Source organism: Aspergillus sclerotioniger (assembly GCF_003184525.1).
Source record: "Aspergillus sclerotioniger CBS 115572 chromosome Unknown BO94scaffold_65, whole genome shotgun sequence".
NCBI lineage: Eukaryota > Fungi > Ascomycota > Eurotiomycetes > Eurotiales > Aspergillaceae > Aspergillus > Aspergillus sclerotioniger.
The window spans coordinates 1-26,801 of NW_020291055.1; the positions used below are offsets into that span (position 1 = coordinate 1).

General features: G+C 49.5%; 14 protein-coding genes across 14 annotated transcripts; 6 read left to right on the plus strand and 8 right to left on the minus strand.

The window, feature by feature from the left end:
- Positions 1 to 16: 16 nt before the first annotated feature.
- BO94DRAFT_591467 (uncharacterized protein) lies at positions 17 to 307 on the minus strand (the record flags this gene model as incomplete). The annotated part of the gene is made up of 1 exon (XM_025616109.1): positions 17 to 307. A coding segment is annotated over one exon (291 nt), but the record flags the coding sequence as incomplete, so codon positions are not given.
- Positions 308 to 790: 483 nt separating this feature from the next.
- Positions 791 to 2,449, minus strand: BO94DRAFT_615494 (aromatic amino acid and leucine permease; the record flags this gene model as incomplete). The annotated part of the gene is made up of 1 exon (XM_025616756.1): positions 791 to 2,449. The coding sequence occupies one exon, from the start codon at positions 2,447 to 2,449 to the stop codon at positions 824 to 826; it is 1,626 nt and encodes a 541-aa protein (XP_025461339.1). The 3' UTR covers positions 791 to 823.
- Positions 2,450 to 2,821: 372 nt separating this feature from the next.
- Positions 2,822 to 4,251, plus strand: BO94DRAFT_570448 (NAD(P)/FAD-dependent oxidoreductase; the record flags this gene model as incomplete). Its single annotated transcript, XM_025614812.1, has 4 exons — positions 2,822 to 3,358; positions 3,402 to 3,638; positions 3,659 to 4,120; positions 4,159 to 4,251. The coding sequence occupies 4 exons, from the start codon at positions 2,822 to 2,824 to the stop codon at positions 4,249 to 4,251; spliced, it is 1,329 nt and encodes a 442-aa protein (XP_025461340.1).
- Positions 4,252 to 4,614: 363 nt separating this feature from the next.
- On the minus strand, positions 4,615 to 5,723 carry BO94DRAFT_504973 (uncharacterized protein). Its single transcript, XM_025609526.1, has one exon. It carries the CDS (start codon positions 5,681 to 5,683, stop codon positions 4,664 to 4,666), a length of 1,020 nt encoding a protein of 339 aa, XP_025461341.1. The 5' UTR covers positions 5,684 to 5,723; the 3' UTR covers positions 4,615 to 4,663.
- A 335-nt stretch (positions 5,724 to 6,058) lies between these two features.
- BO94DRAFT_629321 (uncharacterized protein) lies at positions 6,059 to 9,112 on the plus strand (the record flags this gene model as incomplete). The annotated part of the gene is made up of 6 exons (XM_025617549.1): positions 6,059 to 6,812; positions 7,879 to 8,035; positions 8,088 to 8,133; positions 8,190 to 8,457; positions 8,507 to 8,560; positions 8,613 to 9,112. The coding sequence occupies 6 exons, from the start codon at positions 6,059 to 6,061 to the stop codon at positions 8,990 to 8,992; spliced, it is 1,659 nt and encodes a 552-aa protein (XP_025461342.1). The 3' UTR covers positions 8,993 to 9,112.
- Positions 9,113 to 11,701: 2,589 nt separating this feature from the next.
- BO94DRAFT_591471 (class I SAM-dependent methyltransferase) lies at positions 11,702 to 12,842 on the minus strand (the record flags this gene model as incomplete). The annotated part of the gene is made up of 5 exons (XM_025616110.1): positions 11,702 to 11,996; positions 12,058 to 12,181; positions 12,254 to 12,504; positions 12,552 to 12,659; positions 12,712 to 12,842. 5 exons carry the CDS (start codon positions 12,840 to 12,842, stop codon positions 11,702 to 11,704), a joined length of 909 nt encoding a protein of 302 aa, XP_025461343.1.
- Positions 12,843 to 13,095: 253 nt separating this feature from the next.
- Positions 13,096 to 14,041, minus strand: BO94DRAFT_540919 (uncharacterized protein). The gene is made up of 4 exons (XM_025613017.1): positions 13,969 to 14,041; positions 13,697 to 13,920; positions 13,491 to 13,621; positions 13,096 to 13,432 (listed from the first exon to the last, which is right to left on the minus strand). The coding sequence occupies exons 1-4, from the start codon at positions 13,993 to 13,995 to the stop codon at positions 13,182 to 13,184; spliced, it is 633 nt and encodes a 210-aa protein (XP_025461344.1). The 5' UTR covers positions 13,996 to 14,041; the 3' UTR covers positions 13,096 to 13,181.
- A 969-nt stretch (positions 14,042 to 15,010) lies between these two features.
- Positions 15,011 to 15,514, plus strand: BO94DRAFT_422707 (uncharacterized protein; the record flags this gene model as incomplete). The annotated part of the gene is made up of 2 exons (XM_025607417.1): positions 15,011 to 15,184; positions 15,245 to 15,514. Coding segments are annotated over 2 exons (444 nt in total), but the record flags the coding sequence as incomplete, so codon positions are not given.
- BO94DRAFT_356730 (oxidase ustYa family protein) lies at positions 15,413 to 16,678 on the minus strand. Its single transcript, XM_025607136.1, has 4 exons — positions 16,315 to 16,678; positions 16,028 to 16,263; positions 15,888 to 15,972; positions 15,413 to 15,822 (listed from the first exon to the last, which is right to left on the minus strand). Exons 1-4 carry the CDS (start codon positions 16,568 to 16,570, stop codon positions 15,599 to 15,601), a joined length of 801 nt encoding a protein of 266 aa, XP_025461346.1. The 5' UTR covers positions 16,571 to 16,678; the 3' UTR covers positions 15,413 to 15,598.
- Positions 16,679 to 17,012: 334 nt separating this feature from the next.
- BO94DRAFT_591474 (uncharacterized protein) lies at positions 17,013 to 17,401 on the plus strand (the record flags this gene model as incomplete). Its single annotated transcript, XM_025616111.1, has 2 exons — positions 17,013 to 17,025; positions 17,082 to 17,401. 2 exons carry the CDS (start codon positions 17,013 to 17,015, stop codon positions 17,399 to 17,401), a joined length of 333 nt encoding a protein of 110 aa, XP_025461347.1.
- A 1,197-nt stretch (positions 17,402 to 18,598) lies between these two features.
- Positions 18,599 to 19,436, minus strand: BO94DRAFT_540923 (uncharacterized protein). Its single transcript, XM_025613018.1, has one exon. It carries the CDS (start codon positions 19,403 to 19,405, stop codon positions 18,635 to 18,637), a length of 771 nt encoding a protein of 256 aa, XP_025461348.1. The 5' UTR covers positions 19,406 to 19,436; the 3' UTR covers positions 18,599 to 18,634.
- A 384-nt stretch (positions 19,437 to 19,820) lies between these two features.
- BO94DRAFT_551790 (uncharacterized protein) lies at positions 19,821 to 20,953 on the plus strand (the record flags this gene model as incomplete). The annotated part of the gene is made up of 4 exons (XM_025613552.1): positions 19,821 to 20,169; positions 20,206 to 20,383; positions 20,470 to 20,542; positions 20,678 to 20,953. 4 exons carry the CDS (start codon positions 19,821 to 19,823, stop codon positions 20,951 to 20,953), a joined length of 876 nt encoding a protein of 291 aa, XP_025461349.1.
- Positions 20,954 to 23,100: 2,147 nt separating this feature from the next.
- Positions 23,101 to 24,135, plus strand: BO94DRAFT_615522 (protoglobin family protein; the record flags this gene model as incomplete). The annotated part of the gene is made up of 3 exons (XM_025616757.1): positions 23,101 to 23,215; positions 23,279 to 23,549; positions 23,604 to 24,135. 3 exons carry the CDS (start codon positions 23,101 to 23,103, stop codon positions 24,133 to 24,135), a joined length of 918 nt encoding a protein of 305 aa, XP_025461350.1.
- A 521-nt stretch (positions 24,136 to 24,656) lies between these two features.
- BO94DRAFT_629327 (putative histidine acid phosphatase) lies at positions 24,657 to 26,429 on the minus strand (the record flags this gene model as incomplete). Its single annotated transcript, XM_025617550.1, has 6 exons — positions 24,657 to 25,441; positions 25,490 to 25,747; positions 25,801 to 25,834; positions 25,887 to 26,015; positions 26,078 to 26,126; positions 26,179 to 26,429. 6 exons carry the CDS (start codon positions 26,427 to 26,429, stop codon positions 24,657 to 24,659), a joined length of 1,506 nt encoding a protein of 501 aa, XP_025461351.1.
- Between the last annotated feature and the right edge of the window lie 372 nt (positions 26,430 to 26,801).

Here is a 26,801-nt window from a genome sequence, read left to right on the forward strand (position 1 = left end):
CGGAGTATCCCTCCACGCAAAGATCCCGTTGTTCAGACGTGGCGAAAGAATGGGGATCGGAAATGCCGATCATGTGGAGAGTTTGGTAGAATAGTTCCGTGAGCACGAGTTTATATGGTTTGTAGCTTTCGGATATGGATAGGAAGGTGAATTGGAGTTCGGCGTTGGTCATCCATGTGAAACCGAGGGTTTGGGCGGTGAGGTTGTGGGCGCGGAGTTGAGGGCCTAGGGTGTTTTCGATGGTGCGGTAGAAGGCGGTGAAGGAGACGCAGGTTCCTACGACGTCGAAGACGACGTGGTTGGCCATGGTGGTGGTGGTAGAAGTGGTAGGGGTGAGGTATGGTAGGTTGTGGTGATGGTGATGGTGGTGATGGTGGTAGTGATGGATGCGGGGAGATGAATCAAATAGGAGGGGTTGACATGGCCGATACCGGGCAGGCCATCCCAGATAAGCAGGACGGGCCGGTGACTCCATCCCATGCCATGCAGCTGAGGCACTAGTCGGCGCTAGTTGGTTAGGGCGTGAGATTACGATGCCTGCTGCAGGGGTGATACGAGATAGCAGATAGCTGATAAGCTTGATAGCTGGCGGTTATCATCTTGACTCAGCCGTTAATCTGATAGTTCGATCCTTCAGTTAGATAGCTAATCAGTGCCTGGGCATACTACGAGGAAAGTAAGTGATCGTATCGGAGGCTTTGGATGTGGCTTCGACAGACCGCGTGAAGCATATTAGGGATGAGATGAGAGGAGTGTGGAAATATATACATTAAGATCTGGTAGATACGACCGGCTAAATACACATATACATAACAGAGAGAAATCAAGACCACAAAAAGTTCAATCGCTGCCACCCCCGTTTGGGCTCTGGCTCCGGCTCTGGGTTTTCCTGGTAATGTTGGATGAATGGCCGCACCGGCACTGCCTCCAACGGGATAATCTTCGACTTCATCCACAACTTGTAACCAAAGTACAACACAAAGATAATCGGCACGTTGAGATACGAAGAGATGAAAGTCTCAGTATCCCAGTGCCCGTGGATAAATGTCGTGTAGCCGCCCGTCAGGAACAAAATGCTGAAAAGCCCCAAGGTAATCCATGTGCTCCACGGCTGGAAGGGCGCCGCCCAGGGTAGCTCCTTGTGTCGATCGATGCCCTGCTTCTTGCATGCGTAGTAAAACCGTAAATACACAATGCAGATGCATCCCCAGTTCACCAAGGTGGCAATGGAGACAATATCCTGCAGCCAGGTGAACACTGTACTGGCTGAGCTGGACAGCGTCATGTAGCCCAGTGCCATGAAGATGCCCAGAATGGTCACGGCCACCCAAGGAATGCCGAACCGGTTCATCCGCATGAACCACTTCGGGGCATGGCCCTCTGCAGCCATGGCGTACATCACGCGTGACCCCCCCAGCATGTTGGAGTTGCCTGACGACCATGCCGACGTGAGCACCACCGCGTTGATAATCGACGGCACCACCTTGATGCCAGCATTGCGCGCCGCAATCACAAAAGGCGACTCGGACGCTGTGCCCGAGGATCCCAGCAAGTCAGGGTCGTTGGATGGCACCACCAGTCCGATCATAAACATGGTCAAAACGTAGAACAGCAGGATCCGGACGAAGATGCGCCGCGCGGCCATGGGAATCGACCGACGGGGTGAGCGTGTTTCCGACGCCGCGATCGTAATGTTTTCGATGCCCGAGTAGGAGTATAGCGCGCTGTTCAATGCCGTCCAAAAACCGAGGAATCGTCCCAGAGAGCCGCCGATGTTAAGGTACTGAACGAAAGGGCCCGGGTCGCGCCAGTAACGGAAGCCAATGCTGGTATGGTTAGGGCCACCACCGCAGGTGATCACAAGGGCCATGAGGTTAATGCCAATGACGAGCATGATCTTGAGGATGGAGAACCCGAATTCCAGCTCGCCGTAGACGCGCACAAACAGCAGGGCTGTGATCAACATCAGCAGCCCAAACACCGTGATCCAGATTGCGTTGTTGATGGTGGTCCAGAACTCAATGACCACCGCCGCAGCGACAATCTCCGAGGGAATCGATACGAGGTAGGAATAGATCTGGTTCCATCCGTTGGCGAAAGCAAGGGCGGGGTCGACGAAGATCTCGGCGTAGCGAATCACCCCGCCGGCCAGCGGCACCAACGCCCCCATTTCTCCCACCGCAAACACCACGCTCGACACCGCCAGTCCCATGATCGAGTAGGCCAGAAACGCTCCCAACGGTCCGGCATGGGCAATGGCGCGTCCCGAACTCAGAAACAGACCCGTGCCAATGGTGCCGGCCAGGGCAATCATCTGAATATGGCGCTGGTGAAGGCCTTGCTGGAAGACCTGAGCCTCATCCAGCTGGGAGGCGGCGGCGGCCTCAAGGTCCCCATCTTCTTCATCGATATAATGAGGTTTCTTCTCAGGGGTACTGGAACGATCCATGATGCAGGTGAGGAACAAGCAGGAGAGACTGTAGAGCAACGGCAGTCAGCCCTTGTATATGTTGGTGCCCAATCGCCGCATTGCAAATGGGTAATCTCCCGTTGGTCCAGCGCATGGCGATCCATCATGAGGCCTAATCGTGTCTAGCCTGCGTTTAGCAGCAGTCGGAGCAAATCCACCGGCCCCAGCTGCCTATTAAGGAAACCCCGGCACCGGCCGATAAGATGCATGCTAGCCCGCGATAGGCAAGTCCGGTCCGGTGGATAGCATCAGATAAGACCCTTATCGCCATCCCAAATCACCACCTTCAATTTCTCCTCTTCACCATTCCTCCTCCTTCACCCCCCATCTGTCTTTGTCTAGGAATCCATCATGCCTCCCTCCAACTGCTTCCCTGTCCCCAACCCCGGCGAGTGTTTCTGGCAAACCGAGCCTCATGAATTGAACGACTTTCGCTCTACCGAGCAGCTCCCCGAGCACGCCGACATTGTCATTATCGGTGCCGGTTACGCGGGCGCCAGCACCGCCTACCACCTGCTGCGTGATCACGGCGAGAGGATCAAATCTATCACCATTCTGGAAGCTCGAGGAGCATGCTCTGGTGCCACCGGTCGCAATGGCGGTCATCTCCGACCGGACTTTTACGGTCACATTCCAACCTACGTCGATCGCGCTGGGGTTCGTGCCGGGGCTGAGATCGCCGAGTTTGAAATCTCCCATCTACACGCCATGAAGAAGGTCATTGAGGAGGAGAACATCGACTGCGACTTTACTCTGGCGCGGTCCATTGACGTATGGTGCAACGAGGAGGCAGCACAAAAGGCCAAGGCCGTCTATGAGCGCATGAAGTCGTTGGACCTGGAGTATATGAATGACGTGGCCTTTTACACGGGCAAGAATGTCGAGGGAGTAAGTTCATCCCCCCAGATTTGGGATACAACTGACCGAATAGATCTGTGGTGTCAAAGGTGCCTTGGCCTGTGCCTCGTTCACAGCGGGCACGATGTGGCCGTACAAATTCATCCTGCATATCCTCAAATCCTCTCTCGCGACCGGCAAGCTTAACTTGCAAACATTCACCACGGCGACTGCTATCAAGCCCAGCACTGAGGGCGGATACAGCATTGAAACCCCCGCGGCACAATTCACGCCGGCACCGTCATCCACGCCAACAATGCCTACGTCGCCGGTCTTCTCCCGGAATATGAGAAGAACATTATCCCCTGCAAGGGAATTTGCTGTCGTATCACTGTTCCCGAGGGAACCACTGCTCCGCTATTGAACAACTCCTATATTAACCGAACGGAAGACAACACCCTATCATACCTGATTCCCCGTCCTGATGGCAGTATCATCGTCGGAGGCGCGTCATCCAAGTTCCGTCCGTTCCAGGACCAGTGGTACAACAACGTCGATGATAGCATTCTCATTGACTCGGCCAAGGACTATTACGACGGGTACATGCAGCGGACATATCGAGGGTGGGAAAACAGCGGGGCCCACGTTGACAAGATCTGGACGGGAGTCATGGGATATTCCTATGATTCAAATCCCCATATTGGAGCTGTGCCTGGCAAGAACGATCAGTTCATTCTGGCCGGATTCAACGGACACGGCATGCCGGTAATTTGGCGGTCGGCGCAGGAGTTGGCGCGTATGGTGGTGGAGAAGGTTTCTTTTGAGGAGACGGACATGCCCGACTCTTCAAGACGACACAATTCCGCATTGACCGTGCGATGAACGGAAAAGAGAGCGACGGAGATATCTTAGGGACGGGCAACTTTCCTTCCACGAAGCCATGATGATGACATTCACGATTGTATATATTGAGTACATGATGACCACTTCAATTGTATCATATTACCTGCCATAGACGTTATTCTGTTATCAGTAAGATGGTGATCCGGCGTTGGTTCTGACTAGTGACCTCCACCTGGCGGTTTAAGAGATAAAGGAGCGTATTCACGATCAAATTAAACTGTTCAATTTGGAAGAATATAATGATGGGGCATGAAATTATTTATCAAGGTAATGAAATTCCACAGGCAGATTCAAACTCCTCCTCGGAATTAAATGTTATCGCCAAAAATGCAGCGGTGTCTCTTCGACATAGTCATTGCAGATATCCACATTTGTCATCCAGGAGATAACTCTTTCCAGGATAGGCAGATATTAGACAAGTAAAGGTATTGAAGAAAACAAAACCCCATAGTACTAACTAGATTCAATCAAACTCTGAAACTGCTGGCGCATGCTGGGTGGGAGCCACTTCCGTATCATCTCAGGTGTTATATTTTCCTTGTCAAAGAGATAATTTCCCAATAGCCACCCATTCCAATCCCATGTTATCCAGTTCTCAAAATTACAAATAGGTTCCCTACCCCGAGCCTTAAACCACCTCAGAAGTGGACTGATATAAACCCCCGGCAGAAATTTCTTTTCATAAATATTGTTCTGTGGGTTAGGAGAACGACCAATAGATGCAAATCCAAAATCAATGAATATAACCCCGGGTTCAGCCAGTTTGATGTCATGATTTTTAATAATGACATTCCGTGGATGCACATCACCGTGTCTTAAATTGATCTTGTAGAGTTGCGATTCCAGATCAACAATTTGCTTCATCACGGTTTTCCAAAAGCGATCGCAAAAGTTGTTTGGATCAAGAGTAGTCATAAAATCTCCACTGATATATTCAAGCAATATCAATCGTACCGTGCGAGATTGGTGATCGGAATAGCGGATGTCCATAGAATAAGAGCCATAAAAGTCAGGGATACCGTTCTGTTTTTTGCCATGTAAATATCTATAGGCAGCATTTTCCCGGGTGTATTCCACATCAATGAAAATAAAGGGATCCACATCATCATTTGAATGATCATAATATAGAGGATCATACAGTTTTGCAACAATGTGGGTCTTGGAAAGTTCCCCTGATATAACATCCACCAAAACTATTTGGGAAGTCTTTCCATCGCCGACTCGAATAGTATCACATATCTTGAGACGTAGACGCTTAGAGCCCTGCTGACCGGGTATCGGTTTTCGTGTAAGAGCGCGGGTTAAAACATCAATAGTTTCTCTCTTAGCAGCTTCATCTGGAGTGAGATTGAAGCTCTTGATGTGGGGTTCAGGAGGAAAATGTTCGATCACTGAAAACTCGTAGCCCTTGGTGTACGGAAGATCCGGTTTGGGTATGTCATTTAATGTGTTGTAATCTAAAGATAGCGCCATTTCGCTCTCCAGATAGTGAAGATGGGGTGAAGAAAATTGCCTTTGAACGAGATTGGCAAGAGCACAATCTCAAGAGGCTCACACTGTATTAATAAAGCAAATTTGGATGCAGATGGACGCAGATATGCGCAGTCGTACGCAGATATACGCAGATGTATGCAGTCATACACAGATGTACACTGGTGTATGCAGATGTATGCGGTTGTACCCAATTATACACAATTGTGCATAGTTGTATGCACCTGTACACAGTTGTACGCAGTTGTACGCAGTTGTACAAGATTCTACAAGACTACATACAAATTGGCCCAACTGCCAGCAAGTCAAGGCCAACAGACTCCCATTTCCTACTCATTCAGATCATCCTACTTCAAGATGTCGAGTGAAAATATCTACCGTACATTCTTTTGTCCTCTCCCGAACATCCTCTCAGTGGACAAATCCGCCGTGTACCGAAAAGTCTCTACCACTTCGACCTCAACTAAGGCCGAGGAACCCCTTCGGGCATTGAGATCAGAGGATCCTATTTTGCTTTTGGATAGAGGGCGCGATCATCTTCTAAGGATTCGTCAAGCGAATAGTAGTATACTTCATCAATCCACGAATATTCCGTTGAAAAGGACTATCAAAACCGAAGCGGACATCATGACGCAATCAATATTACATCTTTTCTACCCCATCAACCATATCATAAACACCAAGTTGAAGGATGGTCATATCGAATCCCATCTTGAGTGGACACAAAAAGGAAATATGCGAGCTGATTATCAATGGATGTACTATCCACCCAGTGGAGCCCTTGTGCATTTTGCTGTGCTTGAAATGAAAGCTCCTCATCTCCTTTCTTGGGATGACTTCAAGGTGGCCATCGCTACAACCGACGATGAAGAGAGTGAATTGTTGGAGAGTGCTCACTATGAAGCATCCGGAACTCTCTTGGTCGAAAACGGCAAGATATTCATCCAGCAAGTGAAGAAATATCTCAAGAACCTCAAAGTAAAAGATGTCGCTATCTTTGATTGGATTTCCCTCGTCATTGTCGACACTGAGGGGTTAGATGAGGATACAAGTCGCCATAGGTTGGCGAGGCTTTCTTGGTTTAGCGAGAACGGCAAAGAATATGAAGCCGGTACAACTTTCAAGATGATGATACTAGGTTTTCTTATCCGAGCCATGGGACGTTATCCTCAGATTTGCTTCAACTTTTGAATTTCGTCTGCCTGCTTTCTTTGACGTTCTAGCATCATTCCTTTTGTTTTGTTGTGTTGATTTCGATTTTCTTATCTTCAGTAGTAACATGTTCATATCCTTTAAGCCCAACACTGCGAAGATTCATCGTCAATCCAATATATGAATCGACGTCGGAGATATTGGTTTCGGTCGCCGGCCTCCTCATATTTTCTTCAGTTATATTCGAGTCTCGAAATTGAAATTCCGTTGTTAGCGTTGCTTGTGTCGAAATAATGGAGAAGGAGAGTGATAAACACTGTAAACCTACTAATGAGCGAAGACAGTTATAGTATACAACATCTATGGAATCTAGATGCATAGTCTCAGTGATCCTTGCTGGAGATACAGGAGAGTGACTAGTGCATGCCTACGCTGGATAAAGCAAGACATGCACCGGAACTTGAAATCATGAAGAAATACTACGTAGCTTACCGGATAATCTACGCCTAGCTATACTATTATATAGGTGGGAAGGGCCAGATCAACAACCAGTGGAATCAATCGGAAGACGCTTGATTTGTATGCAGATCGGTCTGCTAGATATATAGTAACTATATGATAAATGACTATAACATAACTAGGCGAGCTGAAGAGAATGTATACCAGAGATAATGTATTCACTATTGCTTGGTTATATAAGAGAACTTGTCAGTGATAGCAAGTAAAGGCTTCCGTCTTGCTCACATTTCAACGTGCTTTTAGAGGCATGGTTGGTTGGTGGTTGAAATGAGCAAGGTCTATGGCTGGGTCCGGAATACATGATAATACGTGACAATACGTGACATGACCGGTTTCACTTGCCGGTTACACCAATGACTATTAAGAGACTAGACAAGGCTGATACCCCGCTCTGGGAGGCCCCGCTCCGGTGCTCCGAGCCTTTCATGGCTTCCTTAAGTATAGGAGGCGTAGGATCTGCTTTGCTAGTTGATTAATTGACGTGCCAACTGACCCGCTGACGATAGGAGCAATTCCCCATCCTTCCCAAATTGCTCCCAAGAACGACTTACTCGATATGAATTATCCCTGCGTCAAGCTGTTCTCTGGAGAAAACGTTAGTTTTTCGTGGAATATTAGCTTCGAAGAAGTCCAAGATGCAGATTTGGAGGCCTTTCTCTTCCAGTGCGGTATTGCAGTATCGCTCATGAGGATGGAGCTGAAACAACGGCAACAGCCATGACAACGAAAGAGGCTTACAAGGTCCGACGATTGCTCTGAACGTTTACAAAAATGCGCCGCCCGGATTGAACTTTCCCACACACTTGACACGAAACAGGCTGCAGATAATGCAAGGATTGCAGCGATGATTATGACTTCAAACCAGAAAGATAGCTTTGAAAAGATCTACCAGGCCATACTAAATGATATTTCACGCCTTTGTGGTCCTGAACTTGCTCTCCTCTGCGCTGCGGCCTTGGGAAAACACAAGATGTCCCACTTGAATAAAGATGGCCGGCATCGTCTTTTAGACTACCTAAAGAAACACAAGTCGGAGCTAAATGTCAGCGGACTAGCTGCACTTGTGGATATGTACAAGATCCCTCGTACGGCACCCCGTGAATGATATGTCTTACTCAATTTAACTGATCCTAGGCCGTACGCCAGGAATATCTGGGCCCTTAGCACCGAAAGAAACATGGGACGAGGGTAAGCAAAGTCACACTGAAGAATGAAATAGAAAGAAATTGACGAATCGAAGGTCCCGGAACTGACACCTCTGATTCGCCCAACGCACCAGCTATGCCTTATCAGGATGCAGTAGACGTTCATACTGACCCATCGGAGATCTGCCTTGGAGCTGCAACAAGCGTAGCTGCGGAAGAGTCAAACTTGCGTAACTCTAGCGCATCACCCGGATGGGGAACATTGCCCGCACCAGTAAGTCCTGACACTCAAGGGGGTTCTGATTGCAATCTGCTTTTCGTGGATCATGGCGACGAAACCACTCAAGCAGGACTTCAAAACGACTGGGACGTGCAGAATATTGATGCACCTGGTTTGAACGTGTATGTGCCAAGTAATGATGAGAATCTGTGGTGCGACCTTCACACAGAAATCGAATTCGGGCAGAGGCACTGAAGCTTGTCCATGATTGATAGAACTAGAAATGAAAAGCCAGGGAGCGTGATGGGAATTGTTGTAGGAGGAATCTTTGCGGATATGGTCTTGGTGCTTTTTTTCCAGCGCAGCACAGCACAGGTTATTCCTGATAAGCCAACAAAGTACAAGTTCTACCATTGCCTTTCATCACAGGCTCTTTACGTGCGATGCTTGCCTCGAAAATAACTATTGCTCCTTTCTCCGCGGGTATCTGTGTTATATCTCTTAAAGTGAGATACGGATTTCTCTCTGATCCATGGGTTCCATCCTACAGTAGAGGGAATCCGGGATCTGGATTTACCACAATCAAAACTGTGTACTTTCCAGGGCCAGTTTGTGGCTTGATTGTCTTGGTATATTATGAGATATCAGGTATTAATGAGAGGTTTCGGCTTCACGTACAGAGTCAAAATATGTTTTTACAGCAGTGTAATCAGAGTTCCATTCAAGATATGCTTGGTGGATATCTGGATGGACAATTCTCATATCATGCAGGTGTTTCTGGATATTCTTAATAAGATTAGGTACCTTACCAGTAATGACAATGCTGGATAATCTCAGTCTATTTTCTGTATTGCTCATATTGATTAAAGGACCCTAAAAGATGTCGGCCGTGTTGATGAAAATGGCCAGGAAACATCATGTAGATTGATTACGAGCTTTAAAACCTACCCCGTTCTCAACTCTGATGATAATAGATAAACTTGGCCTGGTCCTGCCCCGCCACTCTGTTGGGTTTATTGTTGGGCAGCGACGTGAGGAACCAAGATAGTTAGTCCAACTCACTGGTTTTATTATAAAGACTTGTTACTTGTCGGAGAAGTGTATCGCCTGGTGCAGCATCTCCTATTGTCTAGGCCCTTAATCATTATCAGGGAATGAAAAATGACAAGAGCTCTCTACAAATAAGGCATGTCATATGACTTATCAATGCCTGCGGAGGATTTCCCGCAATGTATTGTTGCTTCAGAATATGACTATCTTAATCATTTAACAGCTTGGCTGAATTGATATACTGGCTTCACATGTAGAAACATATACAAGAGAATAGTTCGGTGTTTCCTTTTGGGAGTCCGGGTTCAAGATTGGGACGGGTGTACCGAGGCAGCGTACTTTGAAGGAGGCGCCACAGCCACACCTGCCTGGTGGCTACTCTGGACTCTTAAAACACTGTCCCGGGGGTTTCAGGTATGATACATATTAGTAGTCCATTGTAGAAACTGTGATAGAGCGTTTGGATCATTTGATGTCTCTTCTTGATGAGAGGGGATCCAGAATATGGATTGCCTGAATGGAAATTCTTATTCGAGACTAAGATCGTATGATCAGTAGCCTCTGATGGAGACGCTGACCCATTCATGGGGATTTAACCAGGTAACATGAAACCGTTGCTCCACATTTGTGAAACTCCGGCTATCCCATTGATATGGGAGATGATGTGCGGACATGCATGGCATGGAGGAAGGCCACATCTGATGATGGTACCCGAGGGTCATGGCAACCGTCCACACACATGACTCCACCATGGTGAATCTTCCCGCTGAAGGGTTATGCGCTTTTCCTGGTCGGGCCGAGCTATTCCGGGGTTGTATGGGATACGATCCGCCTAGATGGACAATGTATACGGTAATGGAGAACACGTGACACTCCTCTAGGTAGGATTGATTCCACACAACTTCAACTTGGCACCCATTCTGAAAAAACTATGTATATTATCTCGGATGCAGAGCGGGACACGCGTCCCTAATATTATCAGTACGATCCTCAACCAAAGTCCGTTCAGGACTGTTCCTGACTATCGTAATGCCAACCCAACCAGATTCATCTCTAACCAGGATCTTGTCCGGATTGCCCCCAAGGGCATGTTTCTCTCTCTCAATTTCCTCCGGGCTCGGCCTGGAATGCCACGCATTGACGTTGTCCTCTTCATGATTGTATATATTGAGTACATGATAGCCACTTCAATTGTATCATATTACCTGCCATATATATTACTCTATTCTTGGCCAAGGCTGTCCAGTATTGGTTCTGTCATTAGTAGTCACTACTCAGCGGTTTAACTCATGAAGAAGCGTATTAGCCATAGATCTAAACTGCTTATTTTGGAGAACATAAAGATCAGGCATGAAGCCTACAAACAAAAGAGTCAGCTGATTATCCAATTTGGTTTGCGGAGACATGTTCATTACTATTATATATTCCATCAGTATATGAGAACATTCACCAATTGGATAGAATATAGTTAATAAGGTAGTGTCTTAAAGAGATCAAGGAAGTACAGGAATTGGATTATATATATCTACCAACTCATCCAACTGGACGAACTCTCCGATATAGATGAATACCGTACCATCACATACACTTCCACTTCGGATATGGCATCATACTAAGACAATGCACAGACAAGAATCTATCTAGCATTAGATTTTCCTACTACTGCAACTTCTGTCACCTGAGCATCATCCTTTTATCTCACATTACCAGACATACAAAGCATCTAACATATGAACTTGACATCTACCCTTCGGCAGTGACAACACTCGCTCCCAGGAGCTTGCTGCCGGATAAAACGCGATGGGAAATCTACGCTAGTGAACTCAAAACAGGTATACCACAGTCCTAGCCTTCAATGACATTTATAATCCTCGTCCATTTCAGCAAATACATAAATTCCATACAATTTTCCAATCACTCAACCTTCCTGGCCAGCAACGTCACCGGTAACCAATACAACTTCCCCCCCTCCGGGCCCCGAATCTCTCCATGCAACGTCGCTAACGCATTGATCCATTCCTCCTGACTAGGAACCGACGGGGCAATCTGCTTCATGCGGTCCAATACGGCTCCGCTGTTTTCAAGCGCTACAAGGAAGGTATCCATGCAGTGGGGGATTAGTCTGGGCGCCCATTCTTTGTATTGGCAATCTATGATGTTGAGGGATGCTTCAGCGCGGGAGACGTGTTGGTCGAGATTGTCGAGCCATCTGGTATGATGTTAGTTTGGGTGTAGCATTGGTTGACAGTACAAGGTGAGATGGGGCGTACTGAAAATTATGCTTCGAGATAGCAGTCATGCTGCTCATGAAGGTCCGCATTTGCTGCGCGGCCTTTCCGTGTACTACCGTACTGCCGAAACGGGCATCCTCCCATTGGAGATAACCGCCGGGTTCTAAGAGGGAGGGATAAGGTATGTCAGTTCTATCCATTCAAGGATAAAATGTAATGCACCAGGGACACTCACTTAGTAGTTTGGCGGCATGGCGGATGAGTGGACTTGGGTCATTGTCCCGGATAATGAACGCCCACATGCGCAGATGAACCACGTCGAATTGACCGATCAAAGACGATGGGACGTCACTCATGGAGTCGAGCTGATCAAAGCTCACGTTGGCTGGCCAATATTCCTTGGGTGGAAAGTGCGTGTCGGCAATGTCAAAGGCGGAGACCCGAGCATTAGGAGGAAGCTGAGAGGCTACTTCTGTGGCCCAGAGTCTGGTGAAAGTGAGCAGAAGGTCGATCGTATGCAGAGAGAGGCCTACCCAGTCCCGGCCCCGATATCTGCAATTGCCATGCCATCCTGGAGAGGAATGTCTGGGTGTAGGAGATATCCGGTATGGAGTTGCCATAAGAGATGTTGCGACTCGAGCCTGCGTGAAAGTTAACACTGTGTCAGTCTGATAGACGGCAGTGAGTGGATACCGAATGGCCTCAACTCGATCCCGTAGGAGCAGATAGGTGGCGGGGGTGGCCGTCATGGCTGGCAGGATGATGGTGGGGAGAACTGGGCAGTCACCGGCGAGTAGAGGAGCATTAAGAACCAAGATCAGCATATTCGGAACGGATCGGAGAGGTTGGAAATGGCGTGCCGATCACCACCCGGTATGCAGGGGGGGTTACACCCTAAGCAACTCCTGGCGCTAGTGCTTACGCCAAAGCTGACCACGCCTTCAACAGCCAGGCTCGATATTGAATCTCCCCACGTGCCTGAATCTGGTTCAACGAAATTCATTGCAAGAGATTGATGAATGATTGGAATCAGGGGCATGGGCAAAAAGGACCGAGTGAGATTGCACCCGTGGAGGGCTCGAAACGGTGGTCAGCTGTAACTAACACGCATTATCACATCCGCCAGGATTTAGTGCTTATTCTCATCCACCTGCCCCAATTGACTAGTGTAAGACCTCCGCGGCCTCCTCATCCCCACGGTCGGAGGCCGTTGTAGTCTGGACCAAGAAGTCCTGCCGGAACTTGATGCCATGCATCGGAACCTGGTCCCCGTACTCATCGCGCCCTGACCAACCGCTACGACTGGACTTGCGATTAGTCCCAGGAGTCGGCCGTTCGCTACCAGATGAGCCTGTCGAGTATCCAGCTTTCTTACGCAGCCAGATGTAGATGGGGCGAAGGCAAGGCAGACAAGCTTCGTGCATGGCTCGGTTAGCGTGAGGGGGAATGAGGGGAATGAGGGGATGGCTGACCTGCAACAATGCCAACGTTCAATTCCACGCAGGTCCAGATCAGGTAAGGTACAAAGTTCCATGTAATATCCTCCGAGCTGAGGTCGATCTCGAGCAGACAGACCAGACGGATAATTGAGATGACAGTCACGCTAGAAATGCAGTCAGCATGCAACACCCCCTCCGCCCCCACCCGGTGGCACTGGATGAGAGGGCAGAGCACTTACAGGCCTCCGATTAGGAAGGTGAGTGTGAGAACCAATTTTTGCATGCGATTGACATGGAGGTGCCAGATGGGATGCATGGGAATGACCAGAATGAACAAATCGGTGACGGTATCAGGGATGGACTTTCCCAGAAAGTAGTCTTTCTCGTTGACCCCACACTTGGCTGGAACGGACTTATCCCAGTATCCTCGGAGCGGGATGCATTGGAGGCAGACGATGAGCACCTAGAAGGGAGTTAGCAGCCGTAATCGGCGACCAGAAAGGGATCATACACAAGCCACGGCCCAGGCGAGCACCATCCCCGCAGCCCATGCGGTCGCTTTGAGAACCCCAGGAACCGGGAAAATGCGTCGGTAGGACAGGAGGATAGAGAACTTGATCGCAACGGTGGTGGCCACATAAAACAGCTCGGCAACCACCAGCGATTGGAGAAAAATCGGGACGGAATTGGCCGGGGCCGCCCACACGTGCAGCCCTAAGCCATGGTGGATATCTGCCAGCCGGTCAGCACCGAGGGTTCGCCGGTCAAGGCAAGCGGGGTCATCACCTAGAGCGCAAGGCAACAGAGATGGGATAGCTCCAAATATCTGGTCTCGGGGTTAGCTGGCCCACTTGGAGGAGGAGGAGAGATACCAGAGACAGCAGAACCATCCAGTCGTCCCACCCAAAACCTGCTCTAGCCAATGTTCGGGCCACAAAGCGCAGCAAGACTGCCAGAAAGGCGAGTACCCATGTTGACACCGCGACCCCGACAATCTTCGGGCGTTGGTCTGCGGACAGATCAATTCCGGCCGGCACGGTGGAACTCATGTTGCTAGAGATCGAACGGTGCTAATCGGATGGGAGCTGCTCAGGTCCGTCACCGCAACTACATATAGGCTATCCGTGTGTCACCGGATGGATCGGGGCACGCGGCCCGTGTGCCCCTTTGGCTATTGATCCTTGGGGGCCAAAACATCATGGCCAAGGACAGGAAATGCAATCTACTCGATACAGACGACGGATATAAATCGGCGCTCATTATCAACAGATGCTTCGCCTTCCGCCCCTTTTCGTTTGTATACCAACGGCGCTATGATGGGGCTATTTCATGATTATCGTTTGATTGGCGAGATAACGCTGGGGAGGTCGAAAACAAGATGGCGAGCAGACAGACTTCATCTCCTGCTTTGGTTCGTCGTACTGACGCTCCCATTGTGTTTGACGGCCTTTGCTATTGGGAGATACCAGTCCCATGGCAGTCTGGCGCCAATTCCCTGTAGGTCCAATTACTATCGAACAGCCCCAAGAGCACTACCTCATTGCATTCGCATAGTGTCAACCCAGCCGTATGTGTTCGAATACGACGGCAGCTTTCAGGACGAACAGTCCCCTGATACTGATGAAAACTGGACACGCCTCTTCCCCCAGCGAAAAGGGTTTTTTCAGCATCCCACCCTAGCGAAGCAAAGGTCGGCATTCGCCGTCTTTCATCAACTACATTGCTTGGTACGTTGGCCACATCCCAGACACTGCAGTCAGCCCGAATAACGGTTAGGGGCATAGTAGAACAGCATCCGACAGGGTTATTGGGCTTTGTATGACATCGCAGCCACTGACCGGAACTTCCCCGGAGATGAGAATCTCCCCGAAATGTCTTCCCCTCACCATGTTCGGCACTGCCTCGAGTTGTTACGACTAGCCCTGATGTGTCAGCCGGACCTGACGGTGGAGCTAAAGAATGAGACCCTGGGAGGTGTAACGGGGTTTGGGACGGAGCATCAGTGTAAAAGCTGGGCGGATTTGTCTGGATTCATGGCTGAGTGGGAATCTTATGGAGTGGATACCAATTTGTAAATCTTTTCTTTAGCTTGGCTTACGCATTCTACCCCGCTCTCTCTGTTCTCCAAGTTCGGCAGTAAGCTACATGTCCGTCCCCATCAGGGGATTTTGTAGCCCTTGAATCTCTTCCGGGTCTACTGACCGAGGCTCCAACGACTGTTGCAACAGATCAAAATCCACACACGTTCTCATGGGCACCTTTGGACTGAACACTGGTTTCTGCTCGGTTTCCAGCCAACGAAACGTCATCAGATATGCGTCTGCATGGCACTGGATTGCCTGGCGCAACACATCCAGACAATGGCCTGTCAATCACCGAGTTAGCGTCCGAGTTTCTACCGACAGCAGCAGCAGCAGGATGGCAACTCACTGGTATGGGATTGGAGCTTGTCCAGCTCGGCGGCTGTCAGATTCGGGTGGTAGTAGTCTCGATGCATCCACCGACGGAGAGTGTTCTTAGCGCCGTTGGTCAGCTTGGATATGTTATTTGACCGCAGGGGTGGGGCCTACGATGCAATGCAGGTCATGGTATACTCCCAGCCAAGCAAGATGGCTGTCATCTCCGTCCAAGGTGATCGAAGTCTGGTTGGTGACCTGCAGCTCCTCCGTGGTCACTCGGATGAACATCCCCCCCAGTAGCTCTTCCCATGCTGCGTCGGTCGTGGGGCCGGGGTCTTGGAAGTATGCAGTCTGGGTGTAATCTGTGAACCTGGTCGGGATGTAGTGACGCTCAAGGCCGCGGAGTTCTGTGGTCAAGATGTCAGCGTTGCTGGTGCCGGGGCTTGTAGGAAGCAGACCTTCTGCCCGGCTTGCTGAACACGACCTCACCGGACGGTGAGTTACCCATGCGGCGATAGACATCAGGGCCAGGGCATTAATGAAGATGGAGGTTCCAACCCATAGCATCCAGTTTGACGAACTTGGTTTGAACCCGCTCTTGAAGCGATACCAAATGTCTCCCTGCACCTTGTCATCCTCCGCCGGGGGGAGAAAAGGCTGCGACTCGGTGTCCATGTTGTATTTCCTGCTGCTGCTGGTATTCCCATCTCCCATGGTACTGCGCGAAGGGCCTATTTTAGCCCCGTTTTATTCTCCCTTTCCAGCGAGCCGACATACCCGGTGATGTCGGGAAAGCGAGGCTCCCGGGCTTCCCGGTTGGGGTTAAATTGCAGCGAGCCGGGGGGAGGGGGGGGGGGGGGGGGGGTATGCAGCTAAGCTTTGGTATCATGCACGCGCAATCACAGCGCCGCAATGAGCTTGAACTGTGCTGTGCCTTGATTGGGTTCGTCGCTAGAAGTTAAAGTGCTGTGACACATCTAACCCCTCTTTGTTTCCTATCTGTTTCCTATCTCTTTCCCATATATACTGGAGGTGTCTTGAAAATATCAAACCTAAAGAAACCACTTTTATCATCACTTACAACAATACCTGAAGAATGAAGCTGTCAATCCTCCTGTCCATTGGTGCGGGGACCATGGTCTTTGCTCTCCCAACAATGAATACTGAAGGTGAATCAATCTCATTTGAGTCTCAATTCTCCGTACTGATCAGATTGCATTTGAAGTGGCCCGCTCAATTGAAGCCGGCATCGCCTGGCCCGAAGCCTACGCTGAGAAGCGTGACGAATCCCTGACACGCTCGGTAGAGGCTGGTATCGCCTGGCCCGAAGCCTACGCTGAGAAGCGCGACGAGTCTCATGCCCGTTCGATTGAGGCCGGAATCGCTTGGCCCGAGGCTTATGCCGAAAAGCGTGATGAAGCGCAGACACGCTCAGTCGAGGCCGGCATTGCTTGGCCCGAGGCCTACGCTGAGAAGCGCGACGAACCCAACGCCCGTTCAATTGAAGCTGGTATTGCATGGCCCGAAGCCTACGCCGAAAAATAAGGCATCATCGCGAATGCCCTCTGGAGAGTTGGCGCGAGGTCGGGTACAATGGGTACAGTGATGACGGCATGCAGATTGGCTCCGTGGAATAACATGCGTCGTTTGGATTTTTATTTCGTAAGCCTCCGCTAGAGAAAGAGAGGGGAAGAGGTCTGGGCTGGAATCAGGATGTTAGCTTATAGCTCAATCAAATTTGGATGTATGTTTCAGGACCGCACACGAGGTCTTTCTACACATTTTCTTCCATATCATTCCGATATAGGGATATGATGACGGGTAATTCTCTATGGCTTACAAAAACAGCTTTTTTAGAACCGTGCAGACGGTGAAAGCATATGGTTCTCAGCCTTATCCCTCTACCCGACCCTTCCATTCGTTATATTCTACGATGGTAGTACCATGGTCCCATATAATAACAATAAATGGCAGTTCGAGCTTAAAGGTGCAAATATCCTATTTCAAAGGGCTTTCCCCCGCGGCGCCTTAAGCTTGGTGGATCATATACCCTGGCAAGATGGGGTCTGTCTATGCTGCGGTGGTCGTCGCATGTCGCAGCAGGGGTTTGTGCGAACCCGGCGAGGTGAAATTGTTCCTCGGCTGTTGGTGGATGTGGTCGACGGTGTTACTCGGTCTTTGGAGAAGTGATCCATTGGTCAATTCTGTTTCTGGTGATAGCTGATAGTCTATCTTCAAAATAAAATGGCGGTGTTTGGATAGCCATATTTCCTTTCCCGGCGAGGCTGGATCCAGACAATTCTGTCTGAGCCCTACATCGTATGATTAAAGGCCCGTGAAGGCGAGACTGGCCCATTCACCTGGCGTATAAGAAAGCAGAAAATTAGATTGCCCAGCAGTGCCTGCAGCCTTGGGGCGGCCTCCTTTAGTGTGACTACCAAACGTAGGACACAGGGCTCTTTGTTGGGGCCACCTGCGACGATGCACCAAGGGTAATTAGGCGTATCTCACTCAATCCCCTCTATAGGTGAGTCAGGTAATCTCACAGGCCGTGACAGACCCTGGAATAGACCCCACCCCGTCAGCTGACGGTGCCATCGCTCATTGCGGCTACGTTGATCAGGGTACATTAGCGCTTCCTGTCTAGTTAGTTACCCCCTAGCGAATCGTATCGAATACGATCCGCGCAAGTTGGAACATTAGATACGGCCATGGGGAATCTCAAAAGGCGGGTTATATTGACTCTTTGTAGGTGAGAATTTCCAAGTTCCTACAAATTCATCTTGGATGGAGCGCGGGGCACGAGCTCCGAAGTGCGGTAACATCAACCCTGTCAGTGTCATCCCCAACCACGTCCCTGACTATTGTAATCGGCACCCAGCCAGACTCATCCGTCACCAGAATCTTGTCCGGATCGCCCCCAAGGACATGATTCTCTCTCTCAATTTCCTCCGGGCTCGGCCTGGGATGCCACGCATTGATGTTGTCTTCCCCCTGTACCCAGGGATGTAGGTTCTTCCCCTGCAAATCCCCTTCCAAGTCACCCCAGCACCACCACTCGATTCGACGTCCATGGCGACTCACGCATAATTGGAATTCCTCTCCGGATTGGATATCCTCGGGACGAAGATCCGACCGTACGAAGAGCCGCTCTCTGGTGATCTCATGGGTAATCACCACCTCGTCGCCGGATCCAGGCAGGGTGACAAAGTGGCCCCTCCCATAGAGACTCGTGGGACTGTAATACGGCTCAGGGTAATGTGGAATTAGGACACCAAAGGGGATTACCCGGGTCGGATCATGCTTCGATTGTAGGCCCTGCCCGAGGGCGCCCAATGCGACTGCCTTTGGCCATTGGCCTGGTTCGCTCGCTTCTAGGGCCGAGTCATTCACCAGGAGGGTGACCGGCTCGCCAGGGCGGGTCGACTTGATGATTCGGGGGCGGATAAACACCTTCAGAGGGGTGGAGAGGGGAAGTGACAGGGTTGGTGATGATAGCGTCACGGTAAAGGCAACAGTAACTTCGTCGTGAGGGGACGGGGAATTCATGTTAGAACTGCGACGAAGGAGGCAGGGATAGTTGGAGGAAGGAATTGCGAACGAGAAGCAGATGACCCGGACATGGACGGATTATTACTAGTCAGACTAGGGCTGACCGTGCTTTGTGCATCCTTATTTGTCAGCAGTAGGAGCCTACTACTACTAGTGATAGAACCCTGCATATCCCTGTACACATATCAAGTATCAAGTATCAAGAGAACTTGGCACTGCCTGATTAGAAGCCCTTCATTTTATCCCTTAGACTGTTCTACCTCTGTTCCATCTTCACAATTGCCGACAATCCCAGTGACCTCATTCCCAATCTTAGGATATTATCATTCCCTAGCAGCTTGTATCTATTCTATCTACCCAATGTAACCGCTGGAGAGGACGAATATACTCTAGTCGTCTCCAACTGGCCCCCATGCCCGTACATAACATGGACCCATATCCCCGTTGTCACCACGAGAGACAGAGGGCTGAGATCATTACTTTTCGCCCCTGCAGGACACTACAATTAGCCCCCAGTGAAATTGTTCTAGCCAGGGTCTTGGGTACCATCAAGGAACTCGGGTTCTGGCGGCAAGGAGAAATGAGAAAATTTGCATTGGACGTATCGTCCTCGTCCTATTCTGCAGACTGCCAAACACCGTATAAGGTCGGACAATTCCCCAGAGGTAATGACCTATTATCGACAAAATCTGGATTTTCAAAAGGCAAGGCCGAAGCTCTACTATCCATTCTTTACTCCACTGTTCTTCTGTCCGAAAACAGTATGTTGTGCGTGTATCCGGTCTACTGGGCTGTAGTAACTGCTCTTTGGTATGCCGGCCTCGTTGCTGCTACACCCACCCCAGAACCCTCGATATCGTATATCGACAAGTATGAGGGATGTGACCAAGCTCAAGTCCAAAGGCTGGAGAAAGCATTCAATGATGTTCACACTCTCACCACAACTGCGGAATCTATTGATATCTCTAAGCACCCGTGAGTCATCCCGAACCTCAAAACGAAGGTGAATTGCTGAGGCGTTAGGGGCACAGATGGAGTAATTATTTCCGAACTCGTGGCAGTGGTCTGCAGGAAGATGAGAAATATGTCAAGGCAATGTGGAAAGCAATTGCCTCCCCCAACTTCAAGATCACAGTAACCTGTCTCAACTAAAACGATGAAGATTGTAAAACAAGGTGTGTTGCCATTCCCTCTGCGCTCATGTGAGATATGGAATACTAAACCGAAATTCTATGTTAGTATTGCATATGCCGATGCCACACCGAACAGGAACAACTTATATATTTGTCCAACGTTTTCAAGGAAACAACCAAGGATTCCAGGAATGACCTGAGCTCAAGACACATGCATCCGCCAGAGAATCGCCGACCGAGCCGCAAGCCATCAGATAGGAAGGAATATTGGTGTGAGGCTGATAAGCATATCAAATGGTATGAGGTGGCAGCTCAGCATCTTCTCCATGAGATGACCCATCTTGATGCTGCTGGAAAGCAAGCTGGCTACCCCGAAGTCAGGCAGGTTCTCCTTCTAATCGAGTGTTACTAGTACCGGACTCCTGAGTTAGTCATTAACACACTTTCCTATACAGAGGGCCAGGCAGCCTGATATCGCACGGGAGTGATGACTGGAGAAGGTCAAAGTATATTGAAAATGCACGCAAGCTGGCAGGCCTGTGGCAGAAGGATGAGGCAAAGTGCAAGAAAAAAGACGAAATGCCTCCCTACCGAAATGCGGATAGCATTGCAATGTCAGCGTTGGGTATGTATAAGCAAACCTGAAATGCCTTCGCTCTATATCAAGCTAATACAAATGGCAGAATGGTACTTTACAAAGCATTGCCCTCTCGAGGACGCGATTCCCCTGTGATAAGGTATAATGACCTGGCCAATAGTTGTGGAAGTCACAGGCATCACGGCCCTGGTTACTTAACGATCAGATCTTTAGTAAATACTCGAGGTAGTGCTTCATCTACTTTCTCAGTTATTGGTTGGCCTCACAGGATACATGTTATTTCGACTTGTTGTCTTGTGATTCTATTCCGTCACTTTCGGCTTTATTTTCTGTTCATCATATGTCAGGTAGTTGTTATACCAGGATCAACAGGCTAAGAATATGTTCTTTGGCCGAGTGATCTAATATTTCCCAGATTCCATGGGTGTTATTTTTAAATACCTATATTATTTTATTTTCCACTTACATACCCATGTGTTGAATATAAAATGGTGACATTCCAAATCCGAGTTCACTTGATAATAGATATATTGATCAGTTATAAAGTTTATAAGTGGTTGGAGAGCCTCTCGGGGTCACATTGTCATAAATACGTTCTATCCATGCTTAGCTTTACCCAACCCATAACGTCAACTCAGCTCAGCAGGTCAACTAACAGCGCCCTAGCTGGCTCTCTTGTGAGCCAGGTATATCTGCAGCTCCGGCTATAATGACTTTATCAGTAGGAGCGTTCTCTTTGAAGCTTATCAGCAATGCGCGTTCCGAGCGAAGTGGCTTATGCCAGATGGTGGACCAGTCTCTGAGCTACTGACTGCTGGGGTAAAAGAGAATATCGCCGGCGTGATGAGACTAACATGGAGCATCTGAAATATCGGTATATAGGTATTTAATCCAATGGAGATATACCATCTCGAGTCACTGCAAGGCAGGGGGAATTCTCTACCCTTCTCATTTGTTACCGAGATACAGTGTGGGTCCTTACGTAAGCCGCAGAACACATTCTGTCGAATAAAAGCAATTGAGGAGAGAAACAGGTTCACCACCCGGCGGCTTATTCGTCACTTCCAAACCAGACATTGCGCGGAGATGTAATTAAGCAAGCCATCTGCATCTGTACTGCCTACATTCGTGTCCACTACTCCTGTAATACATGGTCACGCTATCAAAAGCTCCAATTGAGTTATTATATTCTACGCGTCACCGCGAAAGATAGTAGTCATGGAAGAGTCGGAAAACCCACCCTATTTTGGGGGCGGGTTCACCATGTGGTGAACGGGGACGAATCTCTGAGACGTTGGACAGGTATAAATAGATGATTGTGGCTGCTTTGATCGTATTGCCAGAGCTGTAAGAACTTAAAATACTGAGGATCCAGTTTATTGCTTGCGCCAAGTTGTTGTGGCCAAGCTGTTGACCGCATTTCGCGTCGAGGACCCTGACTCGCCTGCCACAAGTGCTACAGCTTATCGCTATAAAAAAAAGCATCATGCAAACCATAATCAATAATAGTCTGAAGTCTGAACAGTATGAACCACTGACTAGGGATGAGAGTGGTACTAGGTACACTCTATCACACAAGTGGTACCGCATCCACGCAAGATTTCAATAGCTGACCCACCCCAGCGCCACTGCCCACCCATCTCGTAATATTATCGGAGGTCATGTTTCAGCGGTCGCCACCGAGTGGAGTGTCCGACGAACAGTGGGCCAAAGCGATCGCTGAGATTGGCCATTCGCCTGTCATTTCCGCAAGTGACAGCCGGCATGGCAGTTCGAAACCCTAAATGCGCATGGGCCGGACCCGCGATGGATACATCATTTTCCACCGGCTCCGGAGGATGATCCCCTTTTTTGTACCTTGCCGAAGCAGGGTATAAGTAACAGCTGTGTGGAAGGGAGGATGGGGTTGGTGAGCCAACTTTCCATCCAGATCCAGCACTACAATCCCGCGAATTGACAGCATGGTTCTCCACACTCCGTCCGGTACTATGCCCCGCCATGTCGATCGGAAAGCTCTCTATACCGATCTTGAAGCACGGGTCCACTATCTGCAGCAGTTCCTTGGGTTTAATGCTGGTCGGTGGTCCCGTTTTCCCCAATGCGCTGATTCCGTTTGAGTGCACGCTGACTTGACCCCAGATGATGTTGCCGCGCTCAACAAAGGTTCCAAACATATCAAGGCCATGGCACCGACTCTGGTGGATCGTGTCTACGCGAAACTCCTAGAGACAGATATCACCGCTCGTGTTTTCAAGACGCGCACCACGACCTCAGAGGACTATGATGGTGATTATCCTGAGTTCAAGAGTCCGTACATCCAGTGCCGTCGGATGTTTTTGCGATGGTACATGACCAAGCTCTGCTCTGACCCAACCAAGCTCGAGTTCTATGCGTACCTGAATAAAGTGGGGTAAGACTTGCTGGTTGTATGTATGCGCTCGCTTTCCACTGACCACTAGTATAGACGAATGCACGATGGCAAAGACCGCATGATATCGTTTGATGTTGAATACATTCACATTGGGGCTTGTCTCGGCTACATCCAGGACATGTTAATCGAAGCAGTCATGGGATATGACAAAATTTCCTTTCCCTTCCGGCTGGCGTTGCTTCGAGCTCTCAACAAGGTGATCTGGATTCAAAACGACCTCTTTGCTCGGTGGCGGGTTCGGGATGGGGTAGAGTTTGAAACGGAGATTGAAGCAGCCCACCAGGATCGAAAAGCAGAGCCGAAGGCAGCAGCGGAAAAGCCTTCCCCAAGGAATCAGAGTCATGATCGACCAGGTAGCGCAAGGACCGGTTCATCTTCGTGGACTGAATCGACCAGTCTCTTCTCCGAAGCGGTGTCTTCTGCACCAACGCTGTCAACAACTAGCACGCAGAATCCATCTTCTCATCACTCGGTCTGTCCGTTCTCGCATACCAGCTCATCCTCATTCGAAACAAAGGTCTGGTCCGGGGGTGAGACAAGTCGCAGTGCCGGAAATGATGAATGAAGAGACAGGGACTCACAGTTAGAAGATGACTATTTGAGAAACTGGACCATACAACAATTGGCCAGCTCGTTGCAGTGTAGAGTAGCTCTCCATCCACTTCCAGACATAGTGTTTCACATATGTCTTGAGTCTTATTCCATGGCATCCTTTCTGTCCCGAACCGGTTTAGACGGCCCAGAAACAAAGCATCACTCTATAGTACACACCTGGGCCATGGTTTGTGATGTATGTGATGTCTTGTAATGTATACATCACTCCCGCAACACGCGGAAGATCTAGACTAGCCCAGGGTTGCATCATACCTGCCTAGCAGAGAGGAGTAGATTTGAATAAAATAAATGACTGGGCAAATGGTATACAATACCTACCGCCCAGTAGACGAGAGGCGTCGGCATAACACATATGTAACTGTAAAAGAGACATGAAATACCCTGATATACACCATGCGACGCAAGGCCCTACCGTACAACCCAGGAAGGTCCTTTGTCTCAACATAGCCTCTTTGTTGGACCAAAGCCCAATCAAGGTTTAACGAAACTCAAAAAGTCCAGTGACAGATCGGTAAAGAAGCTTGCTCCAGCAACAGTCTCGGGGTGGTCAGGTATAGTGACATTACAATATTCATCAAAGGTTCCCGCCGCCTTGCTCTTCTTCTCAAGTAATGAAATGTAGTTTGAAAGCAAGCAGCTTCGACCTGGTCCGTCCTGGCAGCTTGCAATTGGGTAGACCGCATCGTTGAACAGCACGCGGATATATATTTGGTTGGAGGTTTTGCGTCGAGATTCCATCTCGCAGTTGAGGATTTCAAACGCGACTGTGCCGCGCATGGTGATCCAGTGGGCAATGTTGTACAGATGGTAATCGGGAACGTGGTCAATGAGCAGAAGAGGTTCATCATCGAAAATTCCCATGGCGGCGGTTATCTCAGCAATCTGGTTGTCATTCAAAAACGCCATTATAAGATTGGGGACGGTAAAGTTGCCACCATCCGCATCAGTGCCAATCTGGCCCGGTCCCTTACTCAGAAGACCCAGCAGACTGTTGAGAAAAGGTAGGAACAGCACTTTTGCCGGCCCAACAGACCCAGGCCCTACGTTGTAATAGTAGCTCAAGTCCTGCGAGTAAGCATAGTTACGTAGCTCTTCCTCGGTAAACACTCCGCACCATGGGCTGAGACGCCCGGTGATCTGGGTTTCGTATCCGCACAAATAGGGAAAGAAGAGAATGTCCGACTCGTCGAATGTCAGGTTGCTGCTGGCCATGGCATTGATCCGCCGAAGAGCCTGTGGGGTCCAGGTAGCATCGACTGACACAAGTTAACCAGGGAGTATGTACCGAGTCTCTATAAACTTACAGTCTGTCACATTGTTGCCCCCACTGGAGATTGCTGAGAAGGCGGGGCACATGTCTGAAGGCCCCAGGGAGTTGCCAATGGCGCCGATAGAGCCTGTTGAGTTGACACTGACCACCGTGCCATAAGTATCGGCAAATTCGTATAGGTAGCCATTGACAAAGGCACGAGCCGTCTGAACCACGCGGGATTTGTTGACTGGGTTGGTGTAGGCGTTAGCCCATGCATAAAAGGGGTTGCCATCCTGGTAAAAGTGAGGATCTGTTGCGTGTCGTCAGTCAGGAGACAAATGCTTGAAATGATGGCATCCCTACATCTAGCCCGCAACTGGTACCCAAGGTCCGTAGCCTAGGTCGCATTAGCAAGATATTCCCTGTACCAATGATGAGGGATGCCCTACCTCTTTCCAGCCTGTCATAGACTCCTGTGCTATTTGCAGCGTTGGATTTGTGAGAACAGGGCTCCATTCCGAGATAAAAGCTAAAGAGTCTCGTGCCTCAAACCCGGTGCCATTGACCGCGGTTTGGATCTACGGGATCATATACACCGTTAGCTTCAGCCAATCACCCTCAGTTTATAGGGATATCTGACCTTGTCTCTGAGGGCAACCCAAGATTTGTAGGAGCCCGAGTCGGGAAATCTGTCATGAAACTTCAGTGATCTCGCCTCGCATAGAATGTGGTATGCGCTACCTGCTACCATGTCTGACTATATAAGCGGCTTGCTGAATCGTACACTTGTCGGGCACGCTATTATCGATCCCAAAGACATTGGGGCCTGCAAAGTACGGGCTATTTCCTCCCGCGTAGACCAGCGGATTATTGTTCGTGTGGGTGGAGGGAAACAAGATATCGTTGGTCGGGGCCAGGCTCTGGGCATTTGTGCCTGTGATGGCGGCCAGGAACAGCGAGGGAATGACTGTTTGCACAAAGGAGGGCGCCATGGTAGTTGCAATGCAATTCTCGACCTAAACAGGACCCAAAGAGTGCCCTGGTGTCCAATATATACCAATCAGCACGGATGAGCCTGCAGCCGAGGCATAAGACATTAAGCTAGTGTTGCATGCGCGGAGGCGTGTCGGCCTATGGCCCGGCCACGTGTTGGGGGTGCATATTAATTGACCCGGGAGAAATTCCGTTGGTGGCGCAACAATCTAATCTCCTGTCAGGATGCGTTCTGGCCAATGGTAACAAAACCTGGACACGACGTGACTAACCACGGCCGTATACTGATTAGATCGTAATTTCCTTAGTGGGACTGAACGGCTGGTCCAAGGTCCGGCATAGCATATTGAACGGTCGGCATTGGCAAACAA

Coding starts and splice junctions, on each gene's coding strand:
- BO94DRAFT_504973 (XM_025609526.1), bottom strand. CDS start 5,683: ATGGCGCTATCTTTAGATTACAACACATTAAATGACATACCCAAACCG.
- BO94DRAFT_540919 (XM_025613017.1), bottom strand. CDS start 13,995: ATGGTGCTCGCCTGGGCCGTGGCTTGT. Junction 13,622..13,696: donor ACCTTCCTAATCGGAGGCCT/GTAAGTGCTCTG, acceptor CTGCATTTCTAG/CGTGACTGTCATCTCAATTA. Junction 13,433..13,490: donor GAACGTTGGCATTGTTGCAG/GTCAGCCATCCC, acceptor CCATGCACGAAG/CTTGTCTGCCTTGCCTTCGC.
- BO94DRAFT_356730 (XM_025607136.1), bottom strand. CDS start 16,570: ATGGGAGATGGGAATACCAGCAGCAGCAGGAAATACAACATGGACACC. Junction 16,264..16,314: donor TTCAGCAAGCCGGGCAGAAG/GTCTGCTTCCTA, acceptor TCTTGACCACAG/AACTCCGCGGCCTTGAGCGT. Junction 15,973..16,027: donor ACCATGACCTGCATTGCATC/GTAGGCCCCACC, acceptor AACGGCGCTAAG/AACACTCTCCGTCGGTGGAT.
- BO94DRAFT_540923 (XM_025613018.1), bottom strand. CDS start 19,405: ATGAATTCCCCGTCCCCTCACGACGAAGTTACTGTTGCCTTTACCGTG.